General features: G+C 46.5%; 1 protein-coding gene and 1 long non-coding RNA gene across 2 annotated transcripts in view; one reads left to right on the forward strand and one right to left on the reverse strand.

The window, feature by feature from the left end:
• Positions 1 to 592: 592 nt before the first annotated feature.
• On the reverse strand, positions 593 to 8,947 carry LOC123741754 (uncharacterized). Its single transcript, XR_006769314.1, has 3 exons — positions 8,865 to 8,947; positions 8,626 to 8,727; positions 593 to 858 (listed from the first exon to the last, which is right to left on the reverse strand). It is a non-coding gene; the product is annotated as an uncharacterized lncRNA (long non-coding RNA).
• The window catches only part of smg1 (SMG1 nonsense mediated mRNA decay associated PI3K related kinase), a 121,071-nt gene continuing 106,956 nt past the window's right edge, over positions 8,935 to 23,049 (forward strand). Inside the window, 4 exon segments of the mRNA XM_045715889.1 lie at positions 8,935 to 9,204; positions 10,730 to 10,917; positions 20,709 to 20,864; positions 21,665 to 21,801. Of these exon segments, the coding sequence (XP_045571845.1) occupies positions 9,128 to 9,204; positions 10,730 to 10,917; positions 20,709 to 20,864; positions 21,665 to 21,801 (558 nt within the window). The 5' untranslated portion in view covers positions 8,935 to 9,127.

The following is a 23,049-nucleotide window of genomic DNA, read 5'->3' on the forward strand; positions in this document are numbered from 1 at the left end:
CCCATATCTATTGGGTGAAATACCAGAGTGTGCCATCACAGCAGCAACATTTGTGACCTGTTGCCACAAGAAAAGGGCAACCAGTGAAGAACAAACATTGTATATACAACCCATATTTATGTTTATTTATTTCCTTTTGTACTTGAACTATTTGCACATAATATGACATTTGAAATGTCTTTATTCCTTTGGAGTTTCATGTTTATATCAGGAATCAAGGTAAGACCCAAGTGCAGACTGTGTGAAGTAACAATGTTTATAGTAACAACAGAGGCAGGCAAACGACAGGTCGAGGCAGGCAGGGGTCGGTAATCCAGAGTAGAGGTCAAGGTACAGGACGGCAGGCAGGCTCAGGTCAGGCAGAGGTCGGTAATCCAGAAGTGGAGCAAAGGTACAGGACGGCAGGCAGGGTCAGGATCAGGCAGGCGGGTACAGGGTCAGGACAGTCAAGGGTCAAAAACCAGGAGGACAAGAAAAAGAGAGACTGGGGAAAAACAGGAGCTGAGACAAAACGCTGGTTGACTTGAACAAACAAGACGAACTGACACACACAGAAAACACCGGTATAAATATCCAGAGGATAAGTGGGGAAGATGGGCGACACCTGGAGGGGGTGGAGACAAACACAGAGACAGGTGAAACAGATCAGGGCATGCCAGTACCCCCCCTCTTAAGGCCGTCACCTGGTGTTCCACCTGGGCGGATACCTGGTTGACTGGGGTGCCGGCGGTGAAAGACGGTGATGAGGGCCAGGTCCAGGATGTCTTTAGCGGGAACCCCTGCCCCGTGGTCAAACCCTCAGGAGGCGTCTCACCGTGTACGCTGGCTGGCCATCGATGACACGGGGGAGGGATGGACCTAGAAACAGAAGACAAAGGGCAGTCAGACATGGTTTTGTCTCTAGACACAGAAAAGGTAGGACAATTACGGAGGGTACGGGGCAACAGAGGACAAACAGCAGAGGGGCTAATGATCTTGGAGCGGGGGATGACGGTCTCGGCTTCCGAGGTTGTGTGGCCACGGCACTATAGCGGCGTGCCAGCGCCTTAGGCTTGACCTTCTTGGATACCGGTCGGTGCTGCAGAAGAGAAGTGGCCCGGGCCTTACTGAACCCCTCCCAGAGGTCCTGGTACTCTGCAAGGCTGGCGGAGAGGTCCGGGGCAATCTCCAAGCCCCCAGGAAGACGTCCAGGGGCGGGCAGGGCTGACTTCAGGCAATGAGTGTGGCAGGACAGGCTCCAGCCCACGATGGCACCAGTAGTCCAGTTAATGGAGGGATTGTGTCGCTGGAGCCAAGAGAATCCCAATACCACGGGAACCTGCGGAGACTCAACCAGCAGGAATTGGATCGTCTCGCTGTGGTTGTCTGGTGGGTGACCCGGCCTATAGAGCGCCCGTCCAGTGCTGTAACCCATGGGAATGGAGAGGGGTTGAGTGGGGATGCCCAGCTCGTGCGCCAGAGGAACGTCCATGAGACTCACATCGGCACCCGAGTCGATAAGTACCTGGAGAGACTTGGACTGGTCGCCCCACAGCAGGGTGGCATGGAGAGGGGGCGAGTAAGGGGAGAAGAACCATTATCTTTAAGACCCAGCAGTGTACTCACTCCAACGAATGAACTAGGTCTCTTGAAGGGACAGGTGGACACAGCCTAGCCCTGCTGAGCTGCATCGGCTCGGGAAGAGGTGAATCGGCAGTCTCCGGAGGCTCTTGGAGGGACTCGGGTAAGCTCGGATCCTCTCGGGGACATAGATGCCGGGGACTTTCGGAGTTCATCAGATGCTAGGTGGGATCCCTAAGTGAGCGATTGGGACCGCAATCGAACCTCTTCTCCCTCCTACATTCCGGTAGCCGACCATTGATCCGGATGGTTAAAGTGACGAGTGAGTCGAGATCCGTCTGCAGTTCTTGGGCTGCCAGCTCATCCTTTACCTCCTCAGATAATCCGTGCAGGAACATGTCGAACAGCACTTTCTGGTTTCAGGGACCCTCCGCTGCTAGCGTGCGGAACTTCAACGCATAGTCTATCACACTGAGGGTGTCCTGCCGAAGGTGGAGTAACTTCCGGGCAGCCTCTCTCCTGGACACCGGAGGCTCGAAAACTTCTCACCTCCGCCACGAATACCTCCAGACTGAGGCAGACGGTGGATTGTTGCTCACACACCACCATTGCGCAGGCGAGTGCTCTCCCGGTCATCAGCGTAATAATGTACACTATCTTCGAGCAGTCCAAGGGGAACGAAGAAGGCTGCAGCTCGAAAACGAGGGAGCACTGGAAGAGAAAGACCCGGCAGGTTCTGGAATCTCCATCGTAGCGCTCCGGGGGAGGTAAGCGGGGTTCCCGGGAAACCGGGGTGACGGCGCCGCTACCAGCCGGGTTACTGAGGGGCTGGGAGATTACTGTTGTGGTAGGCTGCCTAGTAGGCAACCCACGGAATTGCTCCCGCATTGCGTCCAAGGCTAGGTCGTGACGTACGGCCACCGCCTGGAGCTCTTCCATCAGACCGCGAAGCCACTCCTCGTGAAGGTACAGGACGACAAGCAGGCTCAGGGTCAGGCAGAGTGGTCAGGCGGGCGGATACAGGGTCAGGACAGTCAAGGGTCAAAAATCAGGAGGGCGAGAAAAAAAGAGACGGGAAAAAAGGAACTGAGACAAACTGCTGGTTGACTTGAACAAACAAGACAAACTGGCACAGACAGACAGAAAACACAGGTATAAATACCCAGAGGATAAGTGGGGAAGATGGGCGACACCTGGAGGGGGTGGAGACAAGCACAAGGACAGGTAAAAGAGAGAGAGAGAGAGAGAGACAGAGAGAGAGAGCGAGAGGGTGGACAGTTAAACAACCTCATCATTTTCTTATTATATAGTGAGGAGCGCTGTATGACCAATCATCTGTTATTATATAGTGAGGAGAGCTGTATGACCAATCATCTGTTATTATATAGTGAGGAGAGCTGTATGACCAATCATCTGTTATTATATAGTGAGGAGAGCTGTATGACCAATCATCTGTTATTATATAGTGAGGAGAGCTGCATGACCAATCATCTGTTATTATATAGTGAGGAGAGCTGTATGACCAATCATCTGTTATTATATAGTGAGGAGAGCTGTATGACCAATCATCTGTTATTATATAGTGAGGAGAGCTGTATGACCAATCATCTGTTATTATATAGTGAGGAGAGCTGTATGACCAATCATCTGTTATTATATAGTGAGGAGAGCTGTATGACCAATCATCTGTTATTATATAGTGAGGAGAGCTGCATGACCAATCATCTGTTATTATATAGTGAGGAGAGCTGTATGACCAATCATCTGTTATTATATAGTGAGGAGAGCTGTATGACCAATCATCTGTTATTATATAGTGAGGAGAGCTGCATGACCAATCATCTGTTATTATATAGTGAGGAGAGCTGTATGACCAATCATCTGTTATTATATAGTGAGGAGAGCTGCATGGTCAATCATCTGTTATTATATAGTGAGGAGCGCTGTATGACCAATCATCTGTTATTATATAGTGAGGAGAGCTGTATGACCAATCATCTGTTATTATATAGTGAGGAGCGCTGTATGACCAATCATCTGTTATTATATAGTGAGGAGAGCTGTATGACCAATCATCTGTTATTATATAGTGAGGAGAGCTGTATGACCAATCATCTGTTATTATATAGTGAGGAGAGCTGTATGACCAATCATCTGTTATTATATAGTGAGGAGAGCTGCATGGCCAATCATCTGTTATTATATAGTGAGGAGAGCTGTATGACCAATCATCTGTTATTATATAGTGAGGAGAGCTGTATGACCAATCATCTGTTATTATATAGTGAGGAGAGCTGCATGGTCAATCATCTGTTATTATATAGTGAGGAGCGCTGTATGACCAATCATCTGTTATTATATAGTGAGGAGAGCTGCATGGCCAATCATCTGTTATTATATAGTGAGGAGAGCTGTATGACCAATCATCTGTTATTATATAGTGAGGAGAGCTGTATGACCAATCATCTGTTATTATATAGTGAGGAGAGCTGTATGACCAATCATCTGTTATTATATAGTGAGGAGAGCTGTATGACCAATCATCTGTTATTATATAGTGAGGAGAGCTGTATGACCAATCATCTGTTATTATATAGTGAGGAGAGCTGCATGACCAATCATCTGTTATTATATAGTGAGGAGAGCTGTATGACCAATCATCTGTTATTATATAGTGAGGAGAGCTGTATGACCAATCATCTGTTATTATATAGTGAGGAGAGCTGTATGACCAATCATCTGTTATTATATAGTGAGGAGAGCTGTATGACCAATCATCTGTTATTATATAGTGAGGAGAGCTGTATGACCAATCATCTGTTATTATATAGTGAGGAGAGCTGCATGACCAATCATCTGTTATTATATAGTGAGGAGAGCTGTATGACCAATCATCTGTTATTATATAGTGAGGAGAGCTGTATGACCAATCATCTGTTATTATATAGTGAGGAGAGCTGTATGACCAATCATCTGTTATTATATAGTGAGGAGAGCTGTATGACCAATCATCTGTTATTATATAGTGAGGAGAGCTGCATGGCCAATCATCTGTTATTATATAGTGAGGAGAGCTGTATGACCAATCATCTGTTATTATATAGTGAGGAGAGCTGTATGACCAATCATCTGTTATTATATAGTGAGGAGAGCTGCATGGCCAATCATCTGTTATTATATAGTGAGGAGAGCTGCATGGCCAATCATCTGTTATTATATAGTGAGGAGAGCTGTATGACCAATCATCTGTTATTATATAGTGAGGAGAGCTGTATGACCAATCATCTGTTATTATATAGTGAGGAGAGCTGTATGACCAATCATCTGTTATTATATAGTGAGGAGAGCTGTATGACCAATCATCTGTTATTATATAGTGAGGAGAGCTGTATGACCAATCATCTGTTATTATATAGTGAGGAGAGCTGTATGACCAATCATCTGTTATTATATAGTGAGGAGAGCTGTATGACCAATCATCGTTTATTATATAGTGAGGAGAGCTGCATGACCAATCATCTGTTATTATATAGTGAGGAGAGCTGCATGACCAATCATCTGTTATTATATAGTGAGGAGAGCTGTATGACCAATCATCTGTTATTATATAGTGAGGAGAGCTGCATGACCAATCATCTGTTATTATATAGTGAGGAGAGCTGTATGACCAATCATCTGTTATTATATAGTGAGGAGAGCTGTATGACCAATCATCTGTTATTATATAGTGAGGAGAGCTGTATGACCAATCATCTGTTATTATATAGTGAGGAGAGCTGTATGACCAATCATCTGTTATTATATAGTGAGGAGAGCTGTATGACCAATCATCTGTTATTATATAGTGAGGAGAGCTGCATGGCCAATCATCTGTTATTATATAGTGAGGAGAGCTGCATGGCCAATCATCTGTTATTACATTCTGAGAGACGAGAAAGAAGAGATATTGAAAGAGAGAGAGAGAGAGCGAGTGTGAAAGAGAGAGATACTGCAGATGAACATGAGCCTGCAAAGCTCTCCTCTATTCCAATGTAATGAGTTGCAGAAGTTTGAATATGTGGGTTGAATACATTATTTGTTATTTGTATATGCTTAGTTCAAACTCCACCTCTGCTCTATGCTGCCATCTTGTGGGATACTGTGATAGCACATCATCGTCAGGCTCGTGTTGACTAGACACCAAAACGGACAGAAAAGGGGAGGGACCACCTACCTGAATCTGTCCAATAAGAAACTCTTGTTTTTGTTGCAATAAGACTTTCAGTTGCCAAAACATTTTGCTGCTACGTGCACTAATGATCTATTCATTAACTAATGTGTCCCCTGCTCCCTGTAGCCTCCAACCTCCCTCATCCAATTGGATTGTGGCTCCATACACCCATGAAGACTGCCTGGCCGCTATTCATTTAGGACCCAGGCAGTCTTCACGGGTGTGTGGAGCCACTCTCCAATAGGATGAGAGAGGTTGGAGGCTACAGGCATCCTCTACTGACGGGATGAGGTCAATATCCTTCCAGGATACCCGGGCCAGGTTGATTAGAAAGGCCTGCTCGCTGAAGTGTTTTAGGGAGCGTTTGACAGTGATGAGGGTAACCTAATTTATGTTTCTATAACTCCCCTGAATGCTATTGTCAGCAGTATCATGACCCTATAAACCTGAGTTATCCTGTTAGCACTGAGACAGTGGCACGACTTCCGCCGAAGTCGGTCCCTCTCCTTGTTCGGGCGGCGTTCGGCGGTCGACGTCACCGGCCTTCTAGCCATCGCCGATCCACTTTTCATTTTCCATTTGTTTTGTCTTTGTTTTACACACCTGGTTTCAATCCCCCCAATTACTTGTTCTTTATTTAACCCTTTGCTCCCCCATGGTTATTTGTGAGTGATTGTTTGTATGTATACGGTCTGTTTTTGTGGGCTAGTTTATTGTGTTGTATTTATTGATTCCTTGAGTAAATTACGTTCCTTACTCATTTCTGCTGTCCTGCGCCTGACTCCTCCACACCAGCTACACACAGGCCGACTACAGACGGTTTGCCCTAGTAGGAGTATTGTGAGTCATTGGCTGTTAAAACCTCTACGGGATCGGTGTGTCCCCCGCGGGACGGTTGAGCTAATGTGCGCTAATGTGATTAGCATGAGGTTGTAAGTAACAAGAAGATTTCCCAGGACATAGACACATCTGATATTGGCAGAAAGCTTAAATTCTTGTTAATCTAAATGTGCTGTCCAATTTACAGTAGCTATTACAGTGAAAAAAAATACCATGCTATTGTTTGAGGAGAATGCACAACAACAAAACACTTTTATCACGGCTACTGGTTTGATACATTCACCTCTGAAGGTAAATAATGCACTTACAGTCAGTAATCTTGCTCTGATTTGTCATCCTGAGGGTCCCAGAGATAAAATGTAGCATAGTTTTGTTTGATAATATCAATTTTTATATTCAAATGTAGGAATTGGATTCTACAATTTGACCAGCCACCTGAGCCGCTGATTAAACTGTGGGTTTACACAACCAAATAATTTCTGCACAAACTGCCAGAACCGTCTCAGGGAAGCTGATCTGCGTGCTCATCGTCCTCACCAGGGTCTTGACCTGACTGCAGTTAGGCGTTGTAATCGACTTCAGTGGGCACGCTGGAGAAGTGTGCTCTTCACGGATGAATCCTGGTTTTGACTGTTCCGGGCAGATGGCAGACAACGTGTACGGCGTCGTGTGGGAGAGCGGTTTGCTGATGTCAACGTTGTGAACAGAGTTCCCCATGGTGTCGGTGGGGTTATGGTATGGGGAGGCATAAGCTACAGGCAACGAACACATTGCATTTTATCGATGGCAAATTGAATGCACAGAGATCCTGAGGTCCATTTTCGTGCCATTCATTTGCCGCCATCACCTGATGTTTCAGCATGATAATGCACGACCCCATGTTGCAAGGATCTGTACACAATTCCCGGAAGCTAAAAATGTCCCAGTTCTTCCATGGCCTGCCTACTCACCAGACATGTTACCCATTGAGCATGTTTGGGATGCTCTGGATCGACGTGTATGACAACGTGTTCCAGTTCCCGCCAATATCCAGAAACTTTGCACAGGCATTGAAGAGGAGTGGGACAACATTCCACAGGCCACAATCAACAGCCTGATCAACTCTATGTGAAGGAGATGTGTCGCCCTGCATGAGGCAAATGATGGTCACACCACATACTGACTGGTTTTCTGATCCCCGCCACTACCTTTTTTTTAAGGTATCTGTGACCAACAGATGAATATCTGTTTTCTCAGTCAAGTGAAATCAATTATTTCAATTGACTGATTACCTTAGATGAAATGAAAATTGTTGAAATTGTTGCATGTTGCGTTTATATTTTTGTTCACCGTAAATATTGCTGTCATGTCTTCTGATAAGTAAAGCAAAGCAATAAAAACAATGAAACATCCCAGTAAAGTGCTAAAAATAGGCCACATTAACATACGTAGCCTAAGAAACAAGGTTCATGAAATTTGATAACTTGCTAGTAACAGATAACATTCATAAATTCACATCTGGAACTCACTTACGTCATTCCTTTGAAGACACAGTGGTAGCAATACATGGTTATAACATCTACAGAAGAGACAAGAATGAAGCTTCTCTACAGTAGAGCGAGGGGGTTTTGTCCCACCCTGTGGTTCATTTGTCAGCTGTTACAGCTTCTTTACAGTAGAGGGAGGGGGTTTGTCCCACCCTGTTGTTCATTTGTCAGCTGTTACAGCTTCTTTACAGTAGAGCGAGGGGGTTTTGTCCTACCCTGTTGTTCATTTGTCAGCTGTTACAGCTTATTTACAGTTTCATATTTCATGTGTACAAATGTGTACACATGTGTATGTGTGTGTGAATGGGAATCAATTGTTGGTACAGTAAGGCATAGCTGTGTGTGTGTGTGTGTGTGTGTGTGTGTGTGTGTGTGTGTGTGTGTGTGTGTGTGTGTGTGTGCTATATGAACATTTTATGGAGAGAAAAAAAACTTAAAAGTTTGCACTACTACACACACCATAATGCTTTGAATTCTGCTCATCTTTACCTTGCATCCTCTGTTGCTGCATGCATGCTCTCTCCTCACTCCCACTCCTGATGCTGTCGCTTAGCAACGCATATTCCAAGCGATGTGCAAAAAAACAACTAGCTGCAGAGGAGATTGAGAAGAAGAAGAGAACATGAACATCGGTTTATATTTTTTGTATGTTTTTTTGAGGGTCAGTGAAGTTAGCTAGGTAAATCTCTGGGTTATTTGACCAAACCTGTTGCAGTCACAGCTCTTACTTGGTCGTTCTAAAGTCCGGCAGATGGCGCTGTTATAAAGAGAAGGAGACAGTGGCTCTTTCATCAAGAATCGAAGAAGTAGTGGAAGACAAAAAATAAAGGAGAAAAAAAAGGAAGGAGGCCGACCCGACACAAAACATAACGCACACCGATAGCTGTAGCGGGTCCATTAATGGACATAGAATAAACAGATAGCGAGCAAATACGCTTGTTCACGGAATTTAATCCCGTTGAGAGCAGGTCATGCTGTTCTCGCAAAGGTAATGAGCCGTAAAGCCCTTGGGTTTCGGCTTAGCAGCGCCCACAAACTGCAGCGAAACTGGAATGATTGGCAGCCCAGGTTGGTATCGCGCCACGGGGGAGACAGTCTAAAATAGAACGGGGATTCGCTGGGCCTAACCTCAGCTTCTTTATTTAGCTAGCTAGCTAGTAAGACACTTTGGCTCCCACACAGTTAGGGAAATGTCTTGATAACAGTAGCTAGCCAGCAAACAAGTCAGCTAACGCTCAAGCTTGATAACGTTATCCAAATTAGCTAACTACACTATCGAGGCTAACCAACACTTTGCGCATTTCTGACTCAAAACAACCTGCCGCATTGCTATGCTTTCCTCGTGTTTAGGTATACATGGCTAGTTAGCTAACCTGGTAAGAGAAGCCAATGCTTGGAAGCTATTTCGGTAACAGTGGAAGTGGTGTTAGCTAGCTATTGCTAGTTATTACTATTATTAGCCAGTATTCATTGTCACTGAGATGACATGTTACCTTCACTTGGTAGCCAGCTAGTTAACGTTAGTTGGCTAGCTGACGTTAGTTAACTCAAAGCCCACATCGTGGCAGCATATGACGTTAGCCAACTAGCTAACTAACTAGCAGCTAACTATGGCTAGTGTTCGTTAGCAAGGTTCTAGCTTTCTTCCCCTTTGTCCCCAGAGCTTGTTAAATAGATAGCTACAGTACCAGTCGTTGGTTGGTTGGTTGGTTGGTTGTGCTTTGATAACGTGGTACCCGGAACAGTAAACTGATTTGACATCAAATGCTGTGCTAACGTATAGTGTGGCAACATTGTCTTTCTAGCTGGCTACCGAACGATTGGCCATCAGTGGGCAACGTTTGTCTTTCCTGCTGTCTTGTGTAACGTTATCTGGTCAACAATGATTAACTAGATAACGTCCGCTTGACAGTTGATATTGGCTACCTAGTAATCGCTCAAAAGTAACTAGCCAGAAGAGAACTAACTAACTAGCTATTGGGTTTTAACGCTTGCTAACTGATTGCTAACCTGCTAGCTTTACTATTTTGCGCGGTACCACCCTTGACCAGCAAACGAAAGCGATTTAGCAATGCTGTCAGCGGTTTGAATTCCGTGATTTGAATTGCACAGGGACATCAATAAAGTACATTATGCAAGTTAATCAGTTCTTGATCAAAGAGAGGGAGGTGGTGTTAAAACGTTCCTTCAGTTGAGACCTCCATTTGACGTTTCTGTTCAGACAAATGCTCATAGTCTTATAGAAACTATTCTACAGAGCTGTAAATTAGTTAGAATAATTTCTCCATCCACGTATCCAGTTGTTAAATCCTAGACTTGTAAACCAGATTGGGGTGAGATTGTCAAACTGTAGGGAGTGTGTCCATATAAGTTATGATGGGGTGGCAAGGTTGCTGGATCGAATCCCGAGCTGACAAGGTAAAAATCTGTCCTCCTGCCCCTGAACAAGGCAGTTAACCCACTGTTCCCCGGTAGGCCGTCATTGTAAATAAGAATTTTGAACCACAGTCATTTAGCATCGTTCAAGTTGCCCTGACTGTGTGTTTGTGTCCTGCCCCCCCTGTGTGTCTGTTCCTCTGTCCGCCTGCTTCAGAGGCGACAGCGTGTCAGCAGCTAGCCAGGACGGTGTGAAGTGCATCGCCACCAGAGACCTGGGTCCAGCTGCAGCAGCTGTATACGACCCAACAGCAGTGGGAGTAGCGACCTCGGACCGGCCTGTCTCCCCACCTCTCCTACATAATGATGCCTTCCCAGACACCGCAGACACACTGGACGAAGGTGGTGGGTGTTACTGTCTTCTGGGTGCCGCATGTGGGCTGGCTTTCTGCAGCATGTTGGGGTGTGTGTGGGCTGGGGTTGGGTGCTATTGCCTGTCTGCAACATGTTGGGGTGTGTGTGTGTGTGGGCTGGGGTTGGGTGCTACTGCCTGTCTGCAGCATGTTGGGGTGTGTGTGGGCTGGGGTTGGATGCTACTGCCTGTCTGCAGCATGTTGGGGTGTGTGTGGGCTGGGGTTGGGTGCTACTGCCTGTCTGCAGCATGTTGGGGTGGGTGCGGGCTGGGGTTGGGTGCTACTGCCTGTCTGCAGCATGTTGGGGTGGGTGTGGGCTGGGGGTGGGTGCTACTGCCTGTCTGCAGCATGTTGGGGTGTGTGGGCTGGGGTTGGGTGCTACTGCCTGTCTGCAGCATGTTGGGGTGTGTGTGGGTGTGGGCTGGGGTTGGGTGCTACTGCCTGTCTGCAGCATGTTGGGGTGGGTGTGGGCTGGGGTTGGGTGCTACTGCATGTCTGCAGCATGTTGGGGTGTTGTGGGTGTGGGCTGGGGTTGGGTGCTACTGCCTGTCTGCAACATGTTGGGGTGGGTGTGGGCTGGGGTTGGGTGCTACTGCCTGTCTGCAGCATGTTGGGGTGGGTGTGGGCTGGGGTTGGGTGCTACTGCCTGTCTGCAGCATGTTGGGGTGTGTGTGTGGGTGGGTGTGGGCTGGGGTTGGGTGCTACTGCCTGTCTGCAGCATGTTGGGGTGTGTGTGGGCTGGGGTTGGGTGCTACTGCCTGTCTGCAACATGTTGTTGGTACTGTAGTGATTTAAGTGAGCTACGACTGTTACGCCCCTTGCAGGTCTCACTGTAGGCAGACCTGCTACCCATTGCTCTAAAGAGTAAAAGGGGATTCGTAACAGGCCTGCCGGCCTAGGCAGAGGTGCTGTGTATTATAGTAGCCTGGTTCAGGCCTGCCGACCTACGCAGGGGTGCTGTGTATTATAGTAGCCTGGTCCAGGCCTGCCGACCTAGGCAGGGGTGCTGTGTATTATAGTAGCCTGGTCCAGGCCTGCCGACCTAGGCAGGGGTGCTGTGTATTATAGTAGCCTGGTCCAGGCCTGCCGACCTAGGCAGGGGTGCTGTGTATTATAGTAGCCTGGTCCAGGCCTGCCGACCTAGGCAGGGGTGCTGTGTATTATAGTAGCCTGGTTCAGGCCTGCCGACCTAGGCAGGGGTGCTGTGTATTATAGTAGCCTGGTCCAGGCCTGCCGACCTAGGCAGGGGTGCTGTGTATTATAGTAGCCTGGTTTAGGCCTACCAACCTAGGCAGGGGTGCTGTGTATTATAGTAGCCTGGTCCAGGCCTGCCGACCTAGGCAGGGGTGCTGTGTATTATAGTAGCCTGGTCCAGGCCTGCCGACCTAGGCAGGGGTGCTGTGTATTATAGTAGCCCGGTCCAGGCCTGCCGACCTTGGCAGGGGTGCTGTGTATTATAGTAGCCTGGTTCAGGCCTGCTGACCTAGGCAGGGGTGCTGTGTATTATAGTAGCCTGGTTCCGGATCTGTTTGTGCCGCCTTGCCAAGGGACAACAAGTGACAAAGACCATAGGAGCTAGTTGGCAAGACGGCACAAACAGATCTGAGACCAGGCTTGGGTTGTTATGGGGTCAGGTTAGCAGTACATGAGACCAGGCTTGGGTTGTTATGGGGTCAGGTTAGCAGTACATGAGACCAGGCTTGGGTTGTTATGGGGTCAGGTTAGCAGTACATGAGACCAGGCTTGGGTTGTTATGGGGTCAGGTTAGCAGTACATGAGACCAGGCTTGGGTTGTTATGGGGTCAGGTTAGCAGTACATGAGTCCAGGCTTGGGTTGTTATGGGGTCAGGTTAGCAGTACATGAGACCAGGCTTGGGTTGTTATGGGGTCAGGTTAGCAGTACATGAGACCAGGCTTGGGTTGTTATGGGGTCAGGTTAGCAGTACATGAGTCCAGGCTTGGGTTGTTATGGGGTCAGGTTAGCAGTACATGAGACCAGGCTTGGGTTGTTATGGGGTCAGGTTAGCAGTACATGAGACCAGGCTTGGGTTGTTATGGGGTCAGGTTAGCAGTACATGAGACCAGGCTTGGGTTGTTATGGGGTCAGGTTAGCAGTACATGAGACCAGGCTTGGGTTGTTATGGGGTCAGGTTAGCAGTACATGAGACCAGGCTTGGGTTGTTATGGGGTCAGGTTAGCAGTACATGAGACCAGGCTTGGGTTGTTATGGGGTCAGGTTAGCAGTACATGAGACCAGGCTTGGGTTGTTATGGGGTCAGGTTAGCAGTACATGAGACCAGGCTTGGGTTGTTATGGGGTCAGGTTAGCAGTACATGAGACCAGGCTTGGGTTGTTATGGGGTCAGGTTAGCAGTACATGAGTCCAGGCTTGGGTTGTTATGGGGTCAGGTTAGCAGTACATGAGACCAGGCTTGGGTTGTTATGGGGTCAGGTTAGCAGTACATGAGACCAGGCTTGGGTTGTTATGGGGTCAGGTTAGCAGTACATGAGACCAGGCTTGGGTTGTTATGGGGTCAGGTTAGCAGTAAATGCTGACACACCTGACAGCGGCTGTGTGTGAAATTACACCCTATTCTCTATATAGTGCACTACTTTAGAACAGGGCCCAATGGCACCCTATTCCCTATATCTATGCATAGTCACTTCACCCCTACCTACATGTACAAATTACTTCTAAACTGTACCCCCGCGCACTGACTCAGTACCGGTACCCCTGTATATAGCCTCGTTATGTTATTGTGTTTTTATTTTTTACTTTCGTTTATTTGGTAAATAATTTCTTAACCCTTCTTGAACTGGTTAAGGGCTTGTAAGTAATCATTTCACTGTAAGGTCTACACTTGTTTTATTCAGAAAATGTGAGAAATAAAGTTTGATTTGATATATAGTGCACTGCTTTAGACAAGGGCCCTATTTTGTATTCAGAACATGTGAGATATAAAGTTTGATTTGATATATAGTGCACTGCTTTAGACAAGGGCCCTGTTTGTATTAGTGTATCTATTGTTATGGTCACATTGTCCAGAGGTGAACCTGTAGTCATGTCATTGGACTGTAGACACCCTGTGTGTTCTGTGTAAATGACTAATAAACTGGTAGTGGTGTCTTTAGGACACACCCAGCTTCTCTCCCTCTTTCCTTCCTGGGTCCTCAGACTCACGTTGGCTTAATGTTTCTGTTGAAGTGAAAGAGAAAGCGACCTCTCATCTCTGTAGTGCGTATCTGTCCCAGGCATCTGGAAGAAGGAAAGCACCGGTTCCCCCACAGATGGTAGAGAAGTCCGGGTCTCAAATGGCACCCTATTCCCTATGTAGTGCACTACTTTAGACCAGGACCCAATGACACCCTATTCCCTATGTAGTGCACTACTTTAGACCAGGGCCCAATGGCACCCTATTCTCTCTATACTACTACTACTACTTGGGGTTAGTTTTCCCTCACGGCCATATCTCCATATTACAACGCTTGTTTACGGAAAACTGATGGAAGACCGAGCTTGACCACCTGTGCTAATTAGCCATCTGCTGCGCTCCTAACACCTGTGTGTAAGCTAACGGTAAGTGTAGTTTAGTCAGATATTATTTTTTTAAATTTTATTTCACCTTTATTTAACCAGGTATGCTAGTTGAGAACAAGTTCTCATTTGCAACTGCGACCTGGCCAAGATAAAGCAAAGCAGTTCGACACATACAACAACACAGAGTTACACATGGAGTAAACAAAACATACAGTCAATAATACAGTAGAAAAAAGAAAACAAAAAGTCTATATACAGTGAGTGCAAATGATGTAAGATAAGGGAGTTAAGGCAATAAATAGGCCATGGTGGTGAAGTAATTATAATATGGCAATTAAACACTGGAGTGGTAGATGTGGAAAAGATGGATGTGCAAGTAGAGATACTGGGGTGCAAAAGGAGCTAAATAAATACAGTATGGGGATGAGGTAGATGGGCTGTATACAGATGGGCTATGAACAGGTGCAGTGAGAAGGAGAAGGGCATTGACTCTGGATGCTTCTGTGTGTTGCTCTGAATGGGAATCTGTTGGATGACTGGTATGATGTAGTTACTGAGCGGCTTCACTGCAAGTACATTGTATGTTTCGAATATTCAATAAATAATAAAAAAATACATTTTAAAAAGTACCCAGTCAATGATAACTTGGCTATATACACGGGGTACCAGTACCTAGTCAATGATAACTTGGTTATATACACGGGGTACCAGTACCTAGTCAATGATTACTTGGTTATATACACGGGTTACCAGTACCCAGTCAATGATTACTTGGTTATATACACAGGGTACCAGTACCTAGTCAATGATTACTTGGTTATATACACAGGGTACCAGTACCTAGTCAATGATAACTTGGTTATATACAGGGGTTACCAGTACCCAGTCAATGATTACTTGGTTATATACTGGGGTTACCAGTACCCAGTCAATGATTACTTGGTTATATACTGGGGTTACCAGTACCCAGTCAATGATTACTTGGTTATATACACGGGGTACCAGTACCCAGTCAATGATTACTTGGTTATATACACAGGGTACCAGTACCTAGTCAATGATAACTTGGTTATATACACGGGGTACCAGTACCCAGTCAATGATTACTTGGTTATATACACAGGGTACCAGTACCTAGTCAATGATTACTTGGTTATATACACGGGGTACCAGTACCCAGTCAATGATTACTTGGTTATATACTGGGGTTACCAGTACCCAGTCAATGATTACTTGGTTATATACACAGGGTACCAGTACCCAGTCAATGATTACTTGGTTATATACACGGGGTACCAGTACCTAGTCAATGATTACTTGGTTATATACTGGGGTTACCAGTACCCAGTCAATGATTACTTGGTTATATACACGGGGTACCAGTACCTAGTCAATGATTACTTGGTTATATACTGGGGTTACCAGTACCCAGTCAATGATTACTTGGTTATATACACAGGGTACCAGTACCTAGTCAATGATAACTTGGTTATATACTGGGGTTACCAGTACCCAGTCAATGATTACTTGGTTATATACACGGGGTACCAGTACCTAGTCAATGATTACTTGGTTATATACTGGGGTTACCAGTACCCAGTCAATGATTACTTGGTTATATACACGGGGTACCAGTACCTAGTCAATGATTACTTGGTTATATACTGGGGTTACCAGTACCCAGTCAATGATTACTTGGTTATATACACAGGGTACCAGTACCTAGTCAATGATAACTTGGTTATATACAGGGTTTACCAGTACCAAGTCAATGATAACTTGGCTATATACTGGGGTTACCAGTACCCAGTCAATGATTACTTGGTTATATACACAGGGTACCAGTACCCAGTCAATGATAACTTGGTTATATACACGGGGTACCAGTACCCAGTCAATGATTACTTGGTTATATACTGGGGTTACCAGTACCCAGTCAATGATTACTTGGTTATATACAGGGTTTACCAGTACTGAGTTGATGTGTAGGGGTACGAGGTAATTGAGGTAGATATGTACATATAGGCAGGGATAAAGTGACTAGGCAACAGGATAAACAGTAACAGCAGCGTATGTGATGAGTCAATAGAGTTAGTGTAAAAAGAGTCAATACAGATGGTCTGTGTTCTATTATTTAACTATTGATCAGTCTGATGACTTGGTTAACTATTTAACTAACTACTTAGCAGTCTTATGATTTGTGAATAGAAGCTGTTCAGGGTCCTGTTGGTTCTAGACTTGGTGCATCGGTACCGCTTGCTGTGCTGTAGCAGAGAGAACAGTCTATGACTTGGGTGGCTGGAGTCTGACAATTTCTTTTACATATCAGAGTAGTGGTTCTGATTTAGGACCTGTTCATTATGATCTAGGATCAGGTCCTCCTGTTCATTATGATCTAGGATCAGGTCCTCCTGTTCATTATGATCTAGGATCAGGTCCTCCTGTTCATTATGATCAAAAAGGTTAAACTGATCCTAGATCGGCACTCTGAGACGCTTGGTGGATACGGGCCCTGGTCAAAAGTAGTGCGAAAGAGCGGCATCTCTGGTGCAGCCAGCGTTTTATCATAGTGACAGGAAGTGTCCTTCTGAGACTGCTGAGTGGAATGACCACCTGTTCCATGTTTCATCCATGGGCTCATACAGCAGTAATGATGGTGCTGGTTTCTCTGTCCTTCGTTCACTGTATACCCAGAACACTGGCTCTGGTGGAGCCAACACCGTATGCTTTCTGGTGGAAGACTAACGCCCTCCTCCTCTCTCATACAGCAGTAATGATGGTGCTGGTTTCTCTGTCCTTCGTTCACTGTATACCCAGAACACTGGCTCTGGTGGAGCTAACACCGTATGCTTTCTGGTGGAAGACTAACGCCTCTCCTCCTCCTCTCTCATACAGCAGTAATGATGGTGCTGGTTTCTCTGTCCTTCGTTCACTGTATACCCAGAACACTGGCTCTGGTGGAGCTAACACCGTATGCTTTCTGGTGGAAGACTAACGCTCTCCTCCTCCTCTCTCATACAGCAGTAATGATGGTGCTGGTTTCTCTGTCCTTCGTTCACTGTATACCCAGAACACTGGCTCTGGTGGAGCCAACACCGTATGCTTTCTGGTGGAAGACTAACGCCCTCCTCCTCCTCCTCTCTCATACAGCAGTAATGATGGTGCTGGTTTCTCTGTCCTTCGTTCACTGTATACCCAGAACACTGGCTCTGGTGGAGCCAACACCGTATGCTTTCTGGTGGAAGACTAACGCTCTCCTCCTCCTCTCTCATACAGCAGTAATGATGGTGCTGGTTTCTCTGTCCTTCGTTCACTGTATACCCAGAACACTGGCTCTGGTGGAGCCAACACCGTATGCTTTCTGGTGGAAGACTAACGCTCTCCTCCTCCTCTCTCATACAGCAGTAATGATGGTGCTGGTTTCTCTGTCCTTCGTTCACTGTATACCCAGAACACTGGCTCTGGTGGAGCCAACACCGTATGCTTTCTGGTGGAAGACTAACGCTCTCCTCCTCCTCTCTCATACAGCAGTAATGATGGTGCTGGTTTCTCTGTCCTTCGTTCACTGTATACCCAGAACACTGGCTCTGGTGGAGCCAACACCGTATGCTTTCTGGTTACCCAGTCAATGATAACTTGGCTATATACACGGGGTACCAGTACCTAGTCAATGATAACTTGGTTATATACACGGGGTACCAGTACCTAGTCAATGATAACTTGGCTATATACACGGGGTACCAGTACCCAGTCAATGATTACTTGGCTATATACACGGGGTACCAGTACCTAGTCAATGATAACTTGGTTATATACATGGGGTACCAGTACCTAGTCAATGATAACTTGGCTATATACACGGGGTACCAGTACCTAGTCAATGATAACTTGGCTATATACACGGGGTACCAGTACCTAGTCAATGATAACTTGGTTATATACACGGGGTACCAGTACCTAGTCAATGATAACTTGGTTATATACACGGGGTACCAGTACCTAGTCAATGATTACTTGGTTATATACTGGGGTTACCAGTACCCAGTCAATGATTACTTGGTTATATACACAGGGTACCAGTACCCAGTCAATGATAACTTGGTTATATACACGGGTTACCAGTACCCAGTCAATGATTACTTGGTTATATACTGGGGTTACCAGTACCCAGTCAATGATTACTTGGTTATATACAGGGTTTACCAGTACTGAGTTGATGTGTAGGGGTACGAGGTAATTGAGGTAGATATGTACATATAGGCAGGGATAAAGTGACTAGGCAACAGGATAAACAGTAACAGCAGCGTATGTGATGAGTCAATAGAGTTAGTGTAAAAAGAGTCAATACAGATGGTCTGTGTTCTATTATTTAACTATTGATCAGTCTGATGACTTGGTTAACTATTTAACTAACTACTTAGCAGTCTTATGATTTGTGAATAGAAGCTGTTCAGGGTCCTGTTGGTTCTAGACTTGGTGCATCGGTACCGCTTGCTGTGCTGTAGCAGAGAGAACAGTCTATGACTTGGGGATAGAAGCTGTTCAGGGTCCTGTTGGTTCCAGACTTGGTGCATCGGTACCGCTTGCTGTGCTGTAGCAGAGAGAACAGTCTATGACTTGGGTGGCTGGAGTCTGACAATTTCTTTTACATATCAGAGTAGGGGTTCTGATTTAGGACCTGTTCATTATGATCTAGGATCAGGTCCTCCTGTTCATTATGATCTAGGATCAGGTCCTCCTGTTCATTATGATCTAGGATCAGGTCCTCCTGTTCATTATGATCTAGGATCAGGTCCTCCTGTTCATTATGATCTAGGATCAGGTCCTCCTGTTCATTATGATCTAGGATCAGGTCCTCCTGTTCATTATGATCTAGGATCAGGTCCTCCTGTTCATTATGATCTAGGATCAGGTCCTCCTGTTCATTATGATCTAGGATCAGGTCCTCCTGTTCATTATGATCTAGGATCAGGTCCTCCTGTTCATTATGATCTAGGATCAGGTCCTCCTGTTCATTATGATCTAGGATCAGGTCCTCCTGTTCATTATGATCTAGGATCAGGTCCTCCTGTTCATTATGATCTAGGATCAGGTCCTCCTGTTCATTATGATCTAGGATCAGGTCCTCCTGTTCATTATGATCTAGGATCAGGTCCTCCTGTTCATTATGATCTAGGATCAGGTCCTCCTGTTCATTATGATCTAGGATCAGGTCCTCCTGTTCATTATGATCTAGGATCAGGTCCTCCTGTTCATTATGATCTAGGATCAGGTCCTCCTGTTCATTATGATCTAGGATCAGGTCCTCCTGTTCATTATGATCTAGGATCAGGTCCTCCTGTTCATTATGATCTAGGATCAGGTCCTCCTGTTCATTATGATCTAGGATCAGGTCCTCCTGTTCATTATGATCTAGGATCAGGTCCTCCTGTTCATTATGATCTAGGATCAGGTCCTCCTGTTCATTATGATCTAGGATCAGGTCCTCCTGTTCATTATGATCTAGGATCAGGTCCTCCTGTTCATTATGATCAAAAAGGTTAAACTGATCCTAGATCGGCACTCTGAGACGCTTGGTGGATACGGGCCCTGGTCAAAAGTAGTGCGAAAGAGCGGCATCTCTGGTGCAGCCAGCGTTTTATCATAGTGACAGGAAGTGTCCTTCTGAGACTGCTGAGTGGAATGACCACCTGTTCCATGTTTCATCCATGGGCTCATACAGCAGTAATGATGGTGCTGGTTTCTCTGTCCTTCGTTCACTGTATACCCAGAACACTGGCTCTGGTGGAGCTAACACCGTATGCTTTCTGGTGGAAGACTAACGCTCTCCTCCTCCTCTCTCATACAGCAGTAATGATGGTGCTGGTTTCTCTGTCCTTCGTTCACTGTATACCCAGAACACTGGCTCTGGTGGAGCTAACACCGTATGCTTTCTGGTGGAAGACTAACGCCCTCCTCCTCCTCCTCTCTCATACAGCAGTAATGATGGTGCTGGTTTCTCTGTCCTTCGTTCACTGTATACCCAGAACACTGGCTCTGGTGGAGCCAACACCGTATGCTTTCTGGTGGAAGACTAACGCTCTCCTCCTCCTCTCTCATACAGCAGTAATGATGGTGCTGGTTTCTCTGTCCTTCGTTCACTGTATACCCAGAACACTGGCTCTGGTGGAGCCAACACCGTATGCTTTCTGGTGGAAGACTAACGCCCTCCTCCTCTCTCATGTGTTTCCCCCTCTCTGTCTCCAGGAGGATATGAAGCTGCAGGAGGGTTCAGTGATGATACTTTTGGTTGGAAGTCGTTGGGGCAAGAGTTGAGGATCAACGATGCGACCGCCGATTTGACCACTTTTCAGCAGCATGGAAACCGTGCTTTAGCTTCTAAGGACATGAGGAAATCCCACGGTGAGTATACAGTCTACACCAGGGGCTGTCGTCCACCCTCTCCCCCGGGGGCTGTCGTCCAACCCTCTCCCCCCGGGGGCTGTCGTCCAACCCTCTCCCCCCGGGGGCTGTCGTCCAACCCTCTCCCCCCGGGGGCTGTCGTCCAACCCTCTCCCCCGGGGCTGTCGTCCAACCCTCTCCCCCGGGGTCTGTCGTCCAACCCTCTCCCCCGGGGTCTGTCGTCCAACCCTCTCCCCCGGGGCTGTCGTCCAACCCTCTCCCCCCGGGGCTGTCGTCCAACCCTCTCCCCCGGGGCTGTCGTCCAACCCTCTCCCCCGGGGCTGTCGTCCAACCCTCTCCCCCGGGGCTGTCGTCCAACCCTCTCCCCCGGGGCTGTCGTCCAACCCTCTCCCCCCCGGGGGCTGTCGTCCAACCCTCTCCCCCCCGGGGGCTGTCGTCCAACCCTCTCCCCCCCGGGGGCTGTCGTCCAACCCTCTCCCCCCCGGGGGCTGTCGTCCAACCCTCTCCCCAGTCTTAAAACACCTGATTCACCTAGTCAAGGTCTTGATGATTAGTTGACCAGTTGAATCCGGTGCTAGCTGGGGAATAGATCAAATCCCTGGAACGTCTGGGGGTTCTGAGGATGGGTTTGGAAACCACTACTTGGTTCTCCTAGATATAATGGCACAATTGCTGAATTCTATTTCTGATCTCCATTTCATCTCTCCATTCTCCTCTTTCAATCTCTTTCTCCATCTCTCTTTACATCCTCCCTCTTTCTTGTTCTTTCCATCCCTCTCTCTGTCCCCCCCCCCTTACAGACAGAGGGATGTCTCACTCTGATGAGTCTCGCCTGTCCAACCTCCTGCGCCGTGTGTCCCGTGAGGAGGACAGGGACCGCCGGCTGGCCACTGTCAGACAGCTCCGGGAGTTCATCACTCACTCTGACAACAAAGTGGTGAGGTCATCAATCATATCTACAGTTAAATTCGGAAGTTTACATACACTTAGGTTGAGTCATTAAAACTCGTTTTTCAACCACTCCACAAATGTCTTACCAAACTATAGTTTTGGCAAGTCGGTTAGGACATCTACTTTGTGCACGACACAAGTAATTTTTCCAACAACTGTTTACGCACAGATTATTTCACTTATAATTCACTATCACAATTCCAGTGGGTCAGAAGTTTACATACACCAAGTTGACTGTGCCTTTTAAACAGCTTGGAAAATGGCTTTAGAAGCTTCTGATAGGCTAATTGACATAATTTGAGTCAATTGGAGGTGTACCTGTGGATGTATTTCAAGGCCTACCTTCAAACTCAGTGCATCTTTGCTTGACATCATGGGAAACTCAAAAGAAATCAGCCAAGACCTCAGAAAAATAATTGTAGACCTCCACAAGTCTGGTTCTTCCTTGGGAGCAATTTCCAAATGCCTGAAGGTACCACGTTCATCTATACAAACAATAGTACGCAAGTATAAACACCATGGGACCAGGCAGTCGTCATACCGCTCAGGAAGGAGACGCGTTCTGTCTCCTAGAGATTAACTTACTTTGGTGCGAAAAGTGCAAATCAATCCCAGAACAGCAGCAAAAGACCTTGTCAAGATGCTGGACGAAATGGGTACAAAAGTATCTATACCCACAATATGAGTCCTATATCAACATAGCCTGAAAGGCCACTCAGCAAGAAAGAAGCCACTGCTCCAAAACCGCCATAAAAAAGACAGACTACGGTTTGTAACTGGACATGGGGACAAAGATCGTACTTTTTGGAGAAATGTCCTCTGGTCTGATGAAACAAAAATAGGGGGTGCTTTGCTGCAGGAGAGACTGGTGCACTTCACAAAATAAATGGCATCATGAGGCAGGAAAATTGTGGATATATTGAAGCAACATCTCAAGACATCAGTCAGGAAGTTAAATGCTTGGTCGCAAATGGGTCTTCCAAATGGACAATGACACCAAGCATACTTCCAAAGTTGTGGCAAAACGGCTTAAGGACAACAAAGTCAAGGTATTGGAGTGGTCATCACAAAGCCCTGACCTCAATCCTATAGAACATTTGTGGACAGAACTGAAAAAGCGTGTGCGAGCAAGGAGGCCTACAAACCTGACTCAGTTACACCAGACCTGTCAGGAGGAATGGGCCAAAATTCACCCAACTTATTGTGGGAAGCTTGTGGAAGGCTACCCGAAACG

Source organism: Salmo salar, chromosome ssa03, assembly GCF_905237065.1.
Source record: "Salmo salar chromosome ssa03, Ssal_v3.1, whole genome shotgun sequence".
NCBI classification, from domain to species: domain Eukaryota; kingdom Metazoa; phylum Chordata; class Actinopteri; order Salmoniformes; family Salmonidae; genus Salmo; species Salmo salar.